Source organism: Lissotriton vulgaris, chromosome 1_1 (assembly GCF_964263255.1).
Source record: "Lissotriton vulgaris chromosome 1_1, aLisVul1.2, whole genome shotgun sequence".
Classification (NCBI taxonomy): Eukaryota; Metazoa; Chordata; class Amphibia; order Caudata; family Salamandridae; genus Lissotriton; species Lissotriton vulgaris.
In genome coordinates, this window is record NC_141685.1 from 1,019,173,669 (window position 1) to 1,019,190,552 (window position 16,884).

Consider the following 16,884-nt stretch of genomic DNA (forward strand, 5'->3'; position numbering starts at 1 on the left):
GCTTTCTTGATGGCAATTTGTTTGCTTCAGTGATGTTAGCAAACGGGTGTTTTGAGAATGGCGGGAATCACAACTTATAACTTGAGTTGTGTGCATGGGAACTAATTACTGGCGAATCTCAATGTTTTTGCGAGTTTAACACAGATCAGAATTCAGTTTTACCTGTACTTTTTCTCTGAATTTCATTATTTTTTAAATGTACTTCTTTTAAAACTTGATACACATGACCTTCGGTCCGAGCACAGAGGAGGTGCAGGGCGTAGCCTTCGGCAAGACCCTGAGCCCTACCCACGACACAAAGACAACTCCCATCATGCATAGACTTTGATAGTGTACAGCATAGGCTCACCTTCGGGCATGGCCTGCAGCTAGGTCTACGTGTAAGGGTTTTCTTACCCTATGCCCTTATAGGCTTTTTCCAGATGTGCAGGGTTCAGGAATTGTGCCCGTACTCGGCAATAACTGCTACTAGAGAAATATTTCCAATGTATCAGTACTACAGTTCCCACTTTGAAACAATGGTTCCAATAGGGACCACGAGAACAAAGGTTCCTTCATCCAATTATTTTTCACTTTTTTAATTCTGGGACTTACGAAAAATTAATGAATTTCAAATGACACAGCTATACAAAAGTTTTAATCCTTCAAAGCCTTAGCACTTTTTTTTACCACTAATATATATTTTTTAAACTTGCTAAACGGATTTACACCAAAGCAACAAAAGAATGTTTGAGTAAAGTTCTTCTTTCATGCCAGGATGGTGTAAATGCGTTCTGTGGTTTGGGCTGTAGGCATGAGCAAACTTTTGTATGGGAGAAATGAGAAACCACTTTTTTTTTGCCCCGGTTAACTTTTTGCCTGTGGATGGACCTTCACAAAACTTGGCATGCTGAAGCTTAGCTAAACCATTAAGTTGTGGTACATTTTGGGCAAATAAGCCCACAGGTTCAAAAGTCGAGGATAAATCCAAAAATGTGTTTTCAATGGAAAGTCCATCTGAAACATAACTACTACACTGTGGAAACAGTCTGTGTGTATATATATATATATATATATATATATATATATATATATATATATATCTATCTATCTATCTATCTATCTATCTATATATCTATATACACACCATGTGATCAAGGCCTTCGGTAGGCTGAAACGAGCCATGGCGGTGGTGCAGGGGCTTCAATAAAATTCTTGCACCGAGTATTGGGTTCGCATTTGTATTTTCCTCGAAAAGTGGAGGTTATCTGGCGAAGTTTTGCAGCATACATACACACACACACATATATATATATATATATATATTCACACTCACACCGAACGTTCCAGTCAGTGAGGTTACCCATAATGCCAAAGTATTTACATATTCGTCTATGAAATGGTTGATTTAGAGAGTAGTAGCATCTAGTTTTAAGTGTGTTTAAATTTGCCCCAGCTCAGATTCCTGGACCACCCTGATGGATGTTTCAACAAACATACTGGCTAGACTCATTCAACGCAATATCTACTTCATGCAGCCAGAAACACAAAAGCAAAGTGACCCTGCGTTTAGGTATTGGTAATAACAAGCACAAAATACCAACAATCGAAACAGTGCCCACCTGTTTGCAGCAATATCTAATACACTCAAAGTCAACAAGGCCTATTTGGTCAGAGCTTGCTTCCCATTCTAGGAAAGTACTGCAAAGGAGGCTATTGTGTTGTACTAAAAAAAAAAATAAACACGAACGATCGGTAAAGAATTTAGGCTGACGAAACATATAAAAAAATTCTACAGTCCAGTCAACAGGTATGTTATCAAGTAAAATGAATACAACTTAAACGTGCAGTTCATTTCTAAATTTGTTTTTAGGTGAGCACAAAATGGTACTGTCGTTCAAGAGTATATCAGCAAAATCATATTTCTAGGTAAACCAATGTCACTATAAACTTCCATACATTTTTAAGTTACATCAGTGTGATCAGAAGTTCCATTTTGATTGTTGATCTGCTACATTCCAGAGACGGGAGCAATTTATCTTTCAACTCCATCACACTTGAAAAGTTTCAGGGCAGCACAGAGGCAGAGGACACCTCCCATTGCCGGAATGGTCCTGTATTTAGGAACACTTGATATACTACAAATTCGTTCAGTGTCTTGCAAGGTTAAGAAATGACCCCACTCAAATATTAAAATTCATAAAAATATATTTTACTATTCACACAAAAAATTCATGTAAGGGCAGATGTTTTTATATTTGTTACCACAGTTTTAATTATGCTGTTATTTATAATTATTGTGCATTTATTTTGATTAACAGAGGGCTGGATTTGACTTGCAGGAGTTCCGTTCAGCAGGGAACAGTTGATAAAATAATATATACAACCCTAACTTTACTAGAAAATTTGGGAGTGTTTTTAAAATGTATAGCTTTTTCCAAGAATGAAATGTAATCGTTTTTACTATCGTTTTCTGCATCTGCACTACAACCCCAACCAAATATGCATGTGAATACTTATGTATTGTACATAAAATATAATAATGGCAAATAAATACCCTTGCAAAAGGAAGCCTGGCTATTAGTTATGAGCACTTCGCATGTCTGGAGATACGTGTCCATGCTTCCAATGGGAGAAACAAACTAGGAGGCCTAGAAGAGAAAGTACTGTGCCTTATAAGCCATTGCTGGCTAAAGGTGTCACTTAAGAATCACATATCAGTTTTATACATCTGCCAAAATATCATACTAATTTTAAGAACACCCTAGAGTGACCTTAACATAATTTCGGATAGGCTGAGCCTGTACCGCAGGTAAGTGATCTGTTATGCATTGCATACAGCATAGGCACTTTGGCAACAAGCTTATTAGCAGATATCCACCTCCAAGTCATTCAGACTGCACAACATATGCACTACACACTAAATGTGCAGCACATATCTGTTCAAAGTGCCATCATTTAGTGTGGCATAAATCTCCCTAACCAATTTCACACCATGGCTCGTGAAAATCTGATCACTGAAGGGTGAGGAAGGGATTATAGAACCGTATGAAGACATTAATTTTTTAGAGAGTAAGTCTGATGCTTTGAGTTTTATACCATAAGCATGGTTTCTTAACTACTCTCTATGTATTACACAGACGGAGTTAATTGGAGAATCTTTCTTAAACCTTCAGAACCTGCCACAGGATATAGAAGGACAGGGCTATGGCTTAACAGTACACTCTTTGCATCTGGTTCCTACCAGCTCGTTGAGTAGTTTTCTTAGTTGTAATGCGATCTGTTGGGGACACAAATAAAGATTTCTTAAGCTCCACCATGAGGTAGTTTTAATCCTACAGTTTACTACTCCAGCCAGCATCACACCCTACACCTCCCAGCGTACAAGTAGGATCATCTACCAGACACTATCTTTTAAGTGCACCTTCTTACTGAGGTGAGGAGTTGTAACCCACACCTCAAACTTCCACTAGTGGTGTGAGGAGAGACAGTATGATGAAGCATGCCACCCTAGGGTGGGTGAGTATTTCCGTCCTTAAAAGATGTTTTCATTTGTTGATTTTATGCCAGAGAGACCACTTAGGACACCCCCAACCTTAATAAATTAATCTGGCTCTCCTTCTCTACAGACCCTGAGTAGTTTTGTGTTTTTGTTTATTTAGTTGGGCGACATGCTCGTTGGTCTTTAATCTCCTTCAACCTCAATGTTTTGTGCTTTAAAAAGGTTCAAATGCATAACATGTGTATTCATATTTTCTGTGACTAACTCCATGCTGACCAGAGATGCGGTGAATAGTGACATGACACATACATCCAGAGTTAAGCCATACTGTGCAGATCCAGTAACTGACAACCACACACTATGGATGAAAAAACATACTGTACTTCATGCGAAAATGGAACGTTCAACTAAAATGTATAAATTAAAACATGAATACGAGAAAACTACTTCATAACAATGATCAGCTACGAGTGAACTAAATATTCAACTCAATATTCAATTCAAAGGCAGTATTTTTCAATGAAAAGTGTTTTAGAATGAAAGTGGGCAGGATGCTATGGTTTTAGGTGTCTTGCATTGGAGAAGTAATTCATAGCAATGGACCATAGTGAGAAAAGAAACCGTATGAACTGTTTTAGAAGATTTCTTTTCAAATGAGGAAGTGAACATGATTAAGTTTTTACTTTGCTTTGAAATATCTAGAATACTTCATAAAGTTTCTTAGATAGGGTCGGGTGTAATTTATGGCCGCTTTGTTTATTTATTTCACCTAAAAGAGTTGCTTCATATCATAAAATCTCTGGTGGCTTCGCTGATCTGGCAGCACCACTGTATCCTACTTCCCTTTGGAACTGAACATCTTACACATAGCCTATCGTACAGTTGATAGTGGTTATTGTACAGACTTGATCGCAGGACGTTTCAAGTGTTGACAAGGGACCACTCCAACTATCAACTTTGAATTCATTAGCTTTCAAGCCCATTACAGAGCACTGAAAGATTGTGACGAGTCAAAAAATGCCCATTCCAAACCCTGAGAGTCTGCATTTCTTCTATACAATCTCCGAAACGAACACGGAAGATCAGCACATCTGGTATACAAGAACTTTTTTCCTACTAAACCGAAAAACATTTTAAGCAGCGAGGTAACTTAAAACTTTATATTTCAAATTTCTCCATGACTTAAAGGTGAGGAGGGTAAGTCAGTTGAGATTTTTTTTTTTTTTTAAAGAAAATGTCAAAAACATGCATTACACAAGAATGTCTGGTCTTCTATAATAATCAATTCAGGAGCAAGGAGCTTAGTTCTTTAACAGTATGCTCTCAAGTGTTTATTTTAACAGCTTGAATTAACAGCAATGTTAAACTTAGCTGTTATGCTCCCTTCAACATCATTTTAGTCCAGACTTTGCGAAAATAAGTTAAAAAAACAAACAGCGGAACTCTAGCATAGTCTGGATTCAATGCAGTTACCGGTTTACTTGCCAGTTTGAAAATGTGTCTTTTCCTATGCAGGCTTATAAGGATCTCTAAGGGAGGATTACCTGTTTTCTAGTTGCTATGTCGCTGCCTATGGAACCATGAGCTCATATTCTAGTTTCTTTTCCTACATGAATAAAGTGTGTGGTAACTGAGGTAACATAGTGGCTGGGGGATTTAAACCATGTTTTCCTTTTTAAGTTTCCTACTTAAAACAAAAGTGGAACATACTACAACATCAGGTAATAAACAAAGTACAAAAAAGCATTTTTGTACAAAACAGCAAACTATAACCTCTCTTGAGATTCACTTAAATGCTTTGGGTAGCTTACTTTTACACACCTGGACTAACCTTCACAGCTAGTTAAATAAACCAATATGCAACTGGCGACCACAACAGAAAAACGTTGTGTCTGATGCAAGTAGCTCATCCAGTCTGATTTATGTTCACACTTTGGGCCTGATTTAAAGTTTGGCCGACAGAGTAGTGTGCATCACGATCGTGGAGGACATTACCTCTGCCATCCCGAGGGTATTCCACCTGATAAACTTAAAGATGCCTGTCAACGCTGCAGTCTGTACATTGAAAGGAATCACTGCCACTGCAGTTCCTTTCACTACACTGTAGATTTTGAAGGCCGTGTACCAAACTATTGCCATTTTTTGTGTTTCAAATACAGACTCCGAAAGTGGGAGGTTTTTTTAGGGGAAACCCCCAAAAAAAATCCTGATGTGTTCAACTGCATCTCTTGCATTTGGAAACACATGCAAGATACTTGCAACCTTGTTATCACAGTTAACAGGATGTATACATACAGGCAAAGGCAAGAAATATCTTCCTCAATGGTGCTTACTTCTGCTCTATTTTGCATAAATATAGCAACGCAAAAAGCACAATCTACTTCCACCAAAGTGCTTCCAGCTTCAAAAGGCTTCTGGTTTGAGAATTGGCGAATCAAAGGCCTAGCAAATGTCTAGCCAATACATTAGTATAAAACAGTTAATACCGGATTAGCATTGTTGTGGTTCCTTGTAAAGATGTTATGCATCTCTGTTTGGTCAAATGTACAAAACATTGACACACTGTGGCCGAGTTTGCTTCAAGAAAATGCAAATTAAATAAAAAGGAAAACTGGATCATGAGCCTGGGGATATGGGGAAGGAGAAAAAGGGGCTTAAGCGTACATAGATTTGACACATTTCATTATTTATGGTGAAATCCCCCTAAGAGTCAAGCTCCTAAAGGATTTAAAAATCTGCTTTTCTACTGTCATTTCATGGGATGTAACCAGACTACTCCACACACTCCTTACAGGTCACAAACCACACAGGTACTCGGTCTCAGTTTCAAGTCCCCATGACATTTAAAGTCCATTCTTCGTCTGTTATCACAAGACTGCATTCTGTACAGTGGTTGAAATCCACTTGTTGAGTAGAATAATTTATAGCACATTCCATAATCTGTCTGACCAGAAGATATCCTGGTGGCTTGGAGAACGTACTACCTGTTGCCATATTACAGTAGTTCAAAGTTAATATGACATTATTTCAATCATACTCACACCACACTTAAGCCAAAATGTATACCATCTGGTTAATATATCTTAGAAACTGCTTTCAATTCTCAAGGTGATCCGTTCTCCCTTGGTATAATTGGTTTTATGATTCAGTGGAACAAAAGCACGTTATTACTGAGAGTAGTGTGGCTGGGAGTATAAAGACATTTTTCAAAGCGTATATGGGGAGTTGCCTTGTACATGTTTCACAGGGAGTACAGCATTACTTCTAAAAAACATTTTATTAATTTGACATATACTTTAAGTTAGCTCACCAAATAAGTAAACGATATGCCGATATGGTCGTAATGAGGCTGCTCACATACCAATGTATGACAGCTTGGCATTGCGCTACTCTGAGAATTCTAAGGAACTTCAACCGTGGTATCAGAATTTAGGCATTTGGTAGTCTTTCTTGTTTTTCTAGGAACATGACAGGAGACGTAAGAGCTTGCAAGATACTTCTTGTCTAATGTATTTTGATCTGTAAGTTTCACTCAATTTCTATTTTGCAATATTTCATTTTTCACTAATGATAGTTTTCCAATTTACTGGCATACACAATTTATTAACCGAGTCTTTAACTTGAAACATATTAAAGAACATATATAATGATGTGGTTTAAAATTGTACACGCATGACAACTATTTTAAAACAAAGCACACTCCTACAGATACGTCAATACAGATGCATATTCGTTTCAATAGAAAGTTTCAGTCCAATTGTGTTGGCATCTTATATTTCAGTCTGCATTTGGTTACTCTTTCCTGTGTTTATTTTGCATTATATTTTTTCTGAATACTAAACTCAATTTTATTTCTCTGATAAACGATGCATCTTTTGACCGATAGATAGATCTTTTGCACTTTTCAGTTGCATTCACAACTTTGTTTTATGGCTTTCTCAGTCATTGCTTATATCCCTTTAATTGAAGAATGAATATGCAGTGGGGGCTGGGCTATGTATTGCACCCTAAGGGAAATGCAAAATGCACACTACTGTTTGGCCGACCCAAGTCGGCCAGCCAAGCAGTAATGCACACTTAGTGTGTGCACACAACTCCTCTACGTGTGCCACCAGCCCCGCCCGAAGAAAAATAAAATGATAATAACGAGTTTATTATCAATTTATTTGTATTTTGTTTCTGCTCTGACAGCAGTGGGGCGACGATCCTCCGCCTTAGCGAAGGAGCCACCCCAGTGAATATGATCAGCTTAAAATCAAAGGCAGGGGTTGAAACAGTACACCTGGTTTTTGACATGGTGAGGGATTCAGAAGTAAATTAATGTCCGAACTTAGTGAGAAAATGTGGATGCAGGGGGATGTATGTTTTCTATGAATTTACAGTGCTAACGCGAGAGACATTTTCAAAATGGCTTTCCCAATATAACATCCAAAGTCTTAATCCCCATCTCTAGTACTTTACTTTCAGAACAGTGCCAAAACTATTTATTTGAACTGACTGAATAACTAAACATTGCAACAGCAAATAAGCGCAAAGGTGGATAAAGAACAGAAAAACATGGCTAAAGATATTGCCATGATTTTCATACCACTTTATGCAAATAGCCTCAACCTTTTCCAGACAATGCTAAGAATGTAAGACCGATTACCCAGAATGGAACTTAACCTCGATATTTTCTCCATTTTCAGGTGCTTTTGGAAATTTGTGGACTCGATTCTGTTAATAGGACAGGTGATATTTTGAATATCCCTTTACTGAAATAAAGCAAAACTTTTCCGCCACTTGGCACAGAATTTCAGCGCTAGTTTAAAATGTCATTCTCAGTGCTGGAGTTTAATTGCAGAATTAAAAGGCCACGTGGAACAAAACATGTTGAATTGCTAAGCATTTTCCGGAATGAATTTGCCAGATCAAATTAGACAATTTAAAGATAAACAATGCGCCTCAATGCACGCTTCAGATTTGAAGTTTGCACAGAACCACAAGATCCACAAGTAGTGTGTGCATACGCGCACACACACACACACACTGTAGATTGTAAAAGCTGATTGGGTGAGGGGGAGAGAGGGGTGAGTTTGGAACTGGAGGACTGAACACCGGACAACTTCCAAAAAACTCTCTTCTACTAACTCTGATCAGGACTTTCCATTGCACTGCCTCAGGTCTAAACTGGTACAGCCTATTTAGGAAGAAACATCTTACCATTCCACATTCTTCGGTATGTCTTTTACATAAATCCAGGAAATGCAGTATTCATTAAATCTAATTAAAAGTTAGTTTCCGAGGCTTGGACAAAAGGGTAACAAAAACAAGTATATGTTCATATAATAATACATAATTGTGTGTGTGCAGAAAGTAGGAGTTACATCACTTGATCTCTTCGAATAAACAGGGGTTTCACGAAGTTATTCTAAAAAGTTACTGAAAGTTTCCTGAAAATACAAAAGTTTACCATCCGTATACATTCAAATGGCCTCCGTGCCAGACTACCTCTCTCATTAGCTAAACTCAAAACAAAGTGCAGCATTAGATCCCCGGTGAGAAACTCCCCAGACTGTTTCCTTCTGGATACACTAGTGGTATTCAGCACACAGAACAACATTAAAGCAACAGTACTGCTGGGGGAATGAAAAGAAACAAGGCGCCAATGTGCAACAGTGCACTTCAGGCTCCTCCAGGCTTGGTTTCCACTTGCAACCAAAAGGTTGGCACCAGCCACAAAACAGTGTGCAGCCCTGCTGCTCAGACCAACAAATCAAGTTACACTAAGTGCTTTGAACTGGGAAAGGAACAAAAACTTGAAAGCAGGTATCTGCAGAAGACATCTGTTCAGGGGGAACCACCATAAGAAGAATGTAGTCCATTTCTTTAATAAGCTGGAAAATAAACAAAATGCATTGTGGGGCAGATAATACATCGCAAAGAAGGGTATGGAGAACTATTGTAGTACTGTTGCTTTAATATCGCCTCATAAATGACAATCTGTTCTCTCAATAAAGGGAAAAAAGGAGAAACGTGCACGTAGGCACCAAACCTCAGTATCTGTATTTGCACCCTATTTAATGAGACATTCTGGAGTGAGACACAAATGGCACATTAAGGCAACAGCATACATGGCGTAAACAGAGACCCCTTGGGGGCATTTTCAGGCGGTGTCCAGGTTTCGGCCAGGATGTTAGTGCAGGTTTCCAGCTTTAGAAACGGTACACACCAAGCCCCACACGCCTTTTCCACAACCGGTCGCGGATACGAATTTGAGAAAAAAATCCAATTTTTTCCACCATCAAAATCAGTAGGTACTGCGTTACAGCAACAACGCCTGAAATTAGTACACAGGAGAGCTCTGCTCCTCCCCAAACGTCTAATCTAATAATGACGGCTCAGCTGGTCTGATAATGGTAGGTCGGTTCGGTGCTGCTGGGGGTCTTCTGCTGCAAGGAGAACAGAACAGAACATGGGAAAAAGGGAGTGGAAGTAAGAAAAGGAGTGAACACTGGGTGATTGGGAGAATTACCATTTGCAAACTGAGGAGAGAAAGAACGTTCGTTCAACATGCAAAATATCAGCAAACCATGCCACAAAAGAAGTCACGTGCAAAGGGTATTGCTTTGTGTTCTTTAACAATTAATTCCCATAGGACTAAAATAAAAAACAGAAAAAGTTAATATACCAGGCACGGTCAACAAAAGCGTGCTTCAGAATGTGGTAACATAAGGTTAGATGATCAATACAAGCTCTAATATGGTGAGCGAAATCATGCAGCTGAAGCAGATTCAGGAGTTAATTCTTGATGCCTCAGCACCGTATCCCAATTGGCATCCACCATCTTACATGCATTGACAACTAGAAGAGGGTAAGCCAACAAATTGACAGCCAGAGCAGATCCAAGAGGCTGGCTTGGCTCTAAGAGCCTATACACCAGTTGTGCCCTGCAAATTATTTAGCATTTAAATCATGCAACAAACATCATTTTAAAATATGGCAAAGTCTCTTCAAAATTCAAAAAAGTGTCTAACATACAAAGGCGTTTGACCTTTATACATCTGATTAGATCACTGTACTGAGATGTATTTATTGAAAGTGATACTCTTTAAACATGAACTTAGAAATGTTCCAACTCCCTTGCCCGGACATCATTAATAGAGGCAAATCAGTGGTCATGTGCCTCCTATATGTGGTTTAGATTCCTAATACACAGGGAGTAACATTATTGCTATTAAATCAAACACATGAGGTTTTTCTACAGTGTACATCCTGAACTCATCACTTGAAGGTGCTCTCATATGTGATACTGAAGAACAAAGTGGCTCAGTGAAATAAAATATTTGCCTTTTTTATTTCAGGTCAAGATTTTGTCTTTAATTCTTGGCACATTAGATTAAAGCATGATTGGCTAGCAAAGGTCACATGAAAGCTTGACTCGCTTTAGCTCGAGCAACCAAGAGGACTTCGAGCTGAGTTTAAGCCAGGTTCGAGCTGTCAGTCGCTCGCAACACAGAAATGGGCAGTGTCTGGTGTGGCGCCCTTTTGCAAGTCGAACACATTCAAGATGATGGAACACAGTTTGTATATGCAAGTTAACAGGTGCAGATCTGCTTTAAAATGTTTTCAACATGGTATTTATCTCCTTGGGGCATTTTAGTGCATAGATAGATCTGTGGACTGCATAAAAAATAGGAAATATACTTTCATGATAAAAAAAATATATTTAAATTCAGATGCATCCCCAAATCTGATTACTAGTTCTGCTAATTATCCTCTGCATCGCGGCTACAACAGGAGACTGCATTATGCAGCCACTCAGTTAAATAATAATAGAAGGGGAAGTTTCAGCTTGCACCAGTGACCACTTTTCTGTTCCTAGTATTGGTCTTGAAACATATCATTATGAACCCCTATGAAAAAAGATTATTCCTTCTTTATTGGTATCCTAAAGGGAGAATTACTAACCTGCAAAACAGAACACTCAAGTGTAGGCATTCTTCTCTAATTCGCAACTTGAAAACTGTTCCAAATTACTGGGAAGTAAGAGTCTCTCCAATTGCAGGATATGAATCAATAAGTAAGAATTTGAGAAAGATTCAGTCCTGGAGTATGGACAAATGCTTGTGTACTGCAGTGGTTCTCCTTGGTGAATATCCTCATATTTACAAAAGTTGCCAACTGTCTAACGGAAGGTTTAAGTTTGCAGATGAAGGCAATACAAGAACTTAATATCTGAAAAAAACCGACTGCAGTTTGACGAGTAAGAGTAGTTCTACAGAAAGGAAGTCCATGTGAAACTAACAGTTGTTGAATCCTTCCTCGTCGACGGGGAAGACCCACCTCCACAAAAGAAAAGAATTATGTCCAAGTTCTGAACCTGAAACAAGCCCAATGCGAAATTCTGAGTTTAATTTCAGAAACCGAAATAGAGCGCACACTGTTAAGAATGCACAGTAACTTTCCCTTTGAAGCCAATCTACTGAACCTTTTAAATGCAACCAATTTTTTATGTTGAGGCATCCCAAATTGGACACTAGTGGAATTCTCCTGTTGGCACTGCCATCCACCTCTCAGCAGCTCATTTGCCCTAGTTTACCTTCTAATGGAGGGAGGGGACGGTAAGAATGTCTCCATCTCTTAAGGCCATGAATGGAAAAGACAAAATTACCTCCCTTCGGAAATTATTTTTCTTCTGAATATTTTATTTTCTTGCAGATTCTGCACAATATGAACATCTTCCAGGTGCTAAACTGGATCTGGAAAATGTCCCCTTTAGTAATAACTCTCCAGTGTTGTCAGGGTATCATGCGGTTTTGCCTGCCAATACTGGCAATCTAGTAGCAGATCCAGGCACTTTTTTTCCCCTATCACATGGGCATGTGCAGAGGACCTGATCAAGTATGACCGACAGCAACAATAGCAGTAGACAACACATTGTATACTATGGGAACGTATTAACCAATGCACTCACTCCCCAGGACTAGAGGGAGGGCATTGAAGAATGTATTAAGAGATACAGCATCCACCAGATATATTATGATGCGTTAGGAACACGTTACTTACCTGTTACAATTGGTGTGAAACTTTTAGTGCTGTAGATCAACATATTACTGACCTGCCACCGAGTGCTGGGCTCAGAGTTTTATTTTCGAAGTGACGCGACACCTCTCCGGAAAACCACAATGGGAAAAGGAAAACCTAGTTACTAAAGAGAAGTGAAAAACAGTGTAAGTGACTGCTTTCTGTGGGCTTGGATCCGAGAACCTGGATTGGTTCTTGTGAATCTACAGTACGACCAGCAGCAAACTGACTGTTACAAGTATGTAAAGTTTTTTGTTTGCAGCATGCGTTGCTTTACACTACGTGCTCAGACTGAAAAGTAGTACCCAACTCCCTAAAGCTGTGCCTTGTGAAGCGGAAGACAGTTAATAAAGGATTAAAGTACGCTCTGTTCGACACCTGTATTGTGGCGGACATACATGTCCTTCCACACAGTAGTGCTTGGCTTATATGTAGATAGATGTAGAAGTATCAGCTATGTATATATCTGCTAGCGGGCCATAACCCAGAAATGCCACAGTGGTGCCTTTCTTGCAAGAGGAAGGAATCTAGGCACACTATAAAGTGTGAGTTCGGCTTTGGCATAAAAAAGCTGAAAGCATTTGGCACGCAATGCCTACATTTGAGATGGGGTTGGCAATGTGGCAAACGTAACAAAGAGTAGTCTAGTTTTGCTTATGGGCAGAGTATTGTTCACACAGTACATGGCGGCTTGTTGCTCATCTAAGGTGTGCTCATTGTAGTGAAGGAAATAAGACAATAATTGAAAGGATTGATAAGCATAAAATGGCAAGACGACTTTTGGCACGACAACGAAGATGTGTGTGTAGCAAGACCCAGTCTGTTTATGTGCACAAAGGATTCTTCGACTGATGAAGCCGTAATTTCACTAACTCTCCACTGGACACGAATAGAGGGTCCTCTCACAGGCCTAGTGAGGATCATATATATATAGGAAGAGATGGAGGACAGTTTAAGAGGGATTAGTCTATTAAGATCTTCCATGAAGACCTTAATAATAGGAATGTTGAAGTTAGATCTAGGTTGTCCATTTTGCAAGCCTGCAACTACTGCCTTTAGGTGTACACGTATGAAAGTGTAAAATAGCTTTGTCTTTTGAAGGTATAGATAGAAGACAGTTTGCTGGAGTGTGACTGCAGGTTGTAAAAAGTACAGTTATCAAAGTGTTTCCATTTTGCTGCATATCATAAGTGCAAGTAGGGTTCTTAGCCAGCTTGAGAATTTGCAGGCATTCTTTAGTGAGCTTCAAATATCCAAATTTTATGACATCACATGCCAAATCGCAAGATTGAGTGATGGGGGTTAGGGTGAAGGAAGCAACCTTGATGCTCAATGTGGAAGTCTGGACGCATCTTTAGCTTTTTGTATGAGCGAATGGGCATCCATAATAGCATGCAGTAACAAGGCTGATGGACCCACATTGTGGCAATGACAATGAGTACCATTGATGCCCGAGACATCTTTTGCACATCCTAAGGAGTTCGAATCAGTGAAGCAAAATCATGGGCAAATATCTCAAACCATCTTATCATGATACATTTCCCAGGGTCAGTGGCTACGAGAACCTGGAGGTGAAGCTACTGGAGTTTGCATTTTTGTATGTGGAGAACAGACCCACAGCTGGGTGCCCCACACAGGGGAAGTAGTTGCTGATAACTTGGGTGTAGATCTCCGACTCATGAATTTTCTGGTGCCATCTGATGAGGCTGTCACTCCTGAGATGTACACCTCTAATAAGTGCATTTGATGCAAGAGTGGTCAAAGCCACATTGTTTGGACCACCTTGAACATTGTTGGAGAATGTGTGTTCCCCTACTTCTGTATGCAATACATGGGAAACCGACTGTCTATTCAGCTCAAAATCACTACGTTGGGGAGTCTGACAAGACAATGCAATCAGCATTACACAACTGAGATAGAGCACCCAGCACTATTCCCTTTTCTGTGTCAATCTTTTTACTTTCTTCGTCAGTGGCGGAACTCCCCCTTGTATAAGAGCTCTATTCCAAATCATGTTGCTCATAAGGGAGTCTAGGGGTATGTGTCCTTGAATAAACAAGTGGTCTAGGGGTGCAGGTTTAAATCTTTTCTCCACCTGTTATGCAAATAACCTACCTTTCACTAGGTACTTAAAGTTATCTGTCGAACACTCAAGTATTGTTTTTTAACATAGGCAAGAACTAGGTGCTCCTCTCAGTCTTAAATAAATCATTCTCCCCCTCCTCAACATGAAATGGATCTTTGCGTTGTGCTGCAGCTCTCAGTAGAACTTCATGGTAGGTAGAGAGGATGGGGCAGACTGCTGAGCCTTCTTCGGGTTAAGATTTTTAAAAAATAACTTTATTGGCATTTTGAATTACACACGCATTATTACAAGGACACATGAACCATGGTATAGTCAAATTCCAGAACTAATGATACATGGGCCCACGTGATCCACCTCTGCATAATGTCTACGAAAATCATGCCATTATAGCCGGTTAACTCCCTCCCCTCCCTTCAACCCCTCTCACTTCCGATATCGGATCACAGAGCCATGAAAACAGTCTCAACATTGTATATAATCGCCTGAGGTCGTATGGTGAAGCCTAACCGTTATCTTCATTTTGTTCTTGTCAGGAGCTTAGCGGCACTGGTCTTGATGCCCTTTCACCTGAGGCCCTTTGGATCTCCAAGGCCTGCTCTTCTTTTAATTCTGTTAGCATGTAGAACCATGCCTGGAGATAGTCAATGTTCATTTCATCCTTCCGAACAAATTTCATTAGAACCATTTCCACAGTTGCCCACTCGCACATATCTCTCATCCATTCCTCAATCTGTGGGGGCCTGGGTCGAAGACCTGCTATAACCATGAGTCTCTTAGCCAGAACCAACCCCAGAAGAACAAACCGTCTGCTTTACTTCTTATGTTTAGGCGTGGGCAACAATCCCAACAATACTTGATGGATCTCATTAGGGACTTCCCATCCGGTGACCCAGCGAAGACGTGCAAGCATATCCCAGTAGGTGAGTAGAGTCGGGCAGGCACATAGAATGTGGGGAAAATCGGTCACAGGCGCTTACAACTTGGGCATTCATCATTGCGGGCCGCATAAATTATGTGTAATATACGTGGGGTGAGAAATACGTGGTGAACTAGGTTATATTGAAGGAGCTTGAACTGTGCATTGGAGCTTACTTTCTTACTTCCCTCATGTACTTCTTCGTGTTAAGTTCCTCGGTTAAGGCATGGCACCCTGTTCAAGCATGTTCATTGCCAGGGAGCCTTTTGAGGGAATGGTGGTGAGGAATGCAATGTGGTCCCTAGCCTTTCTTTGAGTGACTTTTTTCCCCCAAACTGGAACGTGTGGAACCATTCCTCAGTGTCGGAGCCTGTAAGTTGAGGCATGTACAGATTTCGTTGCAGTGCCTCTGCAAAGAGAGTGCTGGCCTACCCATGCTGTTGCAAGTAGTATTGTGCTGAAAATGAATGCTCAATGCTGCTGTGAAAGTCATAATTTGTCATCCAACAACAAATTATTTTGATGCAGAGCTTAAACGGAGCACTCAAAACGCATCCGAACTGGATGGTCGCATAAAGAAAGAAAACCTGATGTGGAGTAGGTGTCCTGGTGCCTTGTGGTTTACAGGGAGGGTATCAGGAGCTTTTGAGAGCGAGACAGGTGTGACTGTAGGACATTTATAGTGAATGTAGGAGGTCTGCCAGATTCGGAAGTGGGAGAGGACTGCATTGGACGAGCCCGTCTTCAACAGCCAGTTGTCTTTGTAGGGGAAGACTGGAACCCATGAACTCAGCAGATGGGCTGCAACCACTGCCCTCACTTTCGTGAACACCTAAGGGGCGCTGGGAAGGTCAAAGGAAAGCACAACAAACAAAGTGCTTGTGCCTCACCTTGAACCACAGGTAAGGTCTGTGGGCTGGCAGAATGGCTATATGGAAATATGTATCGAGCACCACAATCCAGTCTCCAGGGCAGACAGGATCTGCGCCAATGTGAGAATTTTGAATTTTTCAGCAAGTAGTTGAGAGGACGTAGATCTAGTATAGGATGGAGGCCTCTGTCCTACGGCACCAAAAAGTAGTGGGAATAGCAACCCGACCTACTTCTGATGTCGGCACCCTCTCGACAGTTTCTTTGCCCAAAAGAGCCTGCATATCTCAGATGCAGCAGGTAGAGATGGTCCTCCATCAGCCGATCTGAGGATGATGGCATGGGCTGCAGGGTTTCCGTAATTGTGGTAACATTTTTCGGATCCAGTATTGCACATGGTGGAGGAATTTTAAGTAAGGCATCTGCAGATAGATGTTTCTATCAGACAAAGAGACGAAAAAAGCA

General features: G+C 40.2%; 1 protein-coding gene across 3 annotated transcripts in view; it reads right to left on the reverse strand.

Moving 5' to 3' along the window:
- Positions 1-16,884, reverse strand: part of DNM2 (dynamin 2) — a 799,525-nt gene that overhangs the window by 94,955 nt on the left and 687,686 nt on the right. Inside the window, exon 20 of one of the 3 annotated variants that reach the window (XM_086961585.1) lies at positions 7,305-9,912. The exons of 1 other annotated variant lie outside the window; for it this stretch is intronic. In XM_086961585.1, the coding sequence (XP_086817711.1) occupies positions 9,843-9,912 (70 nt within the window). In that variant the 3' untranslated portion in view covers positions 7,305-9,842. Of the gene's footprint in view, positions 1-7,304; positions 9,913-16,884 lie in introns of those variants that run through there. One more of the 3 variants, XM_086961594.1, reaches the window with a different exon arrangement.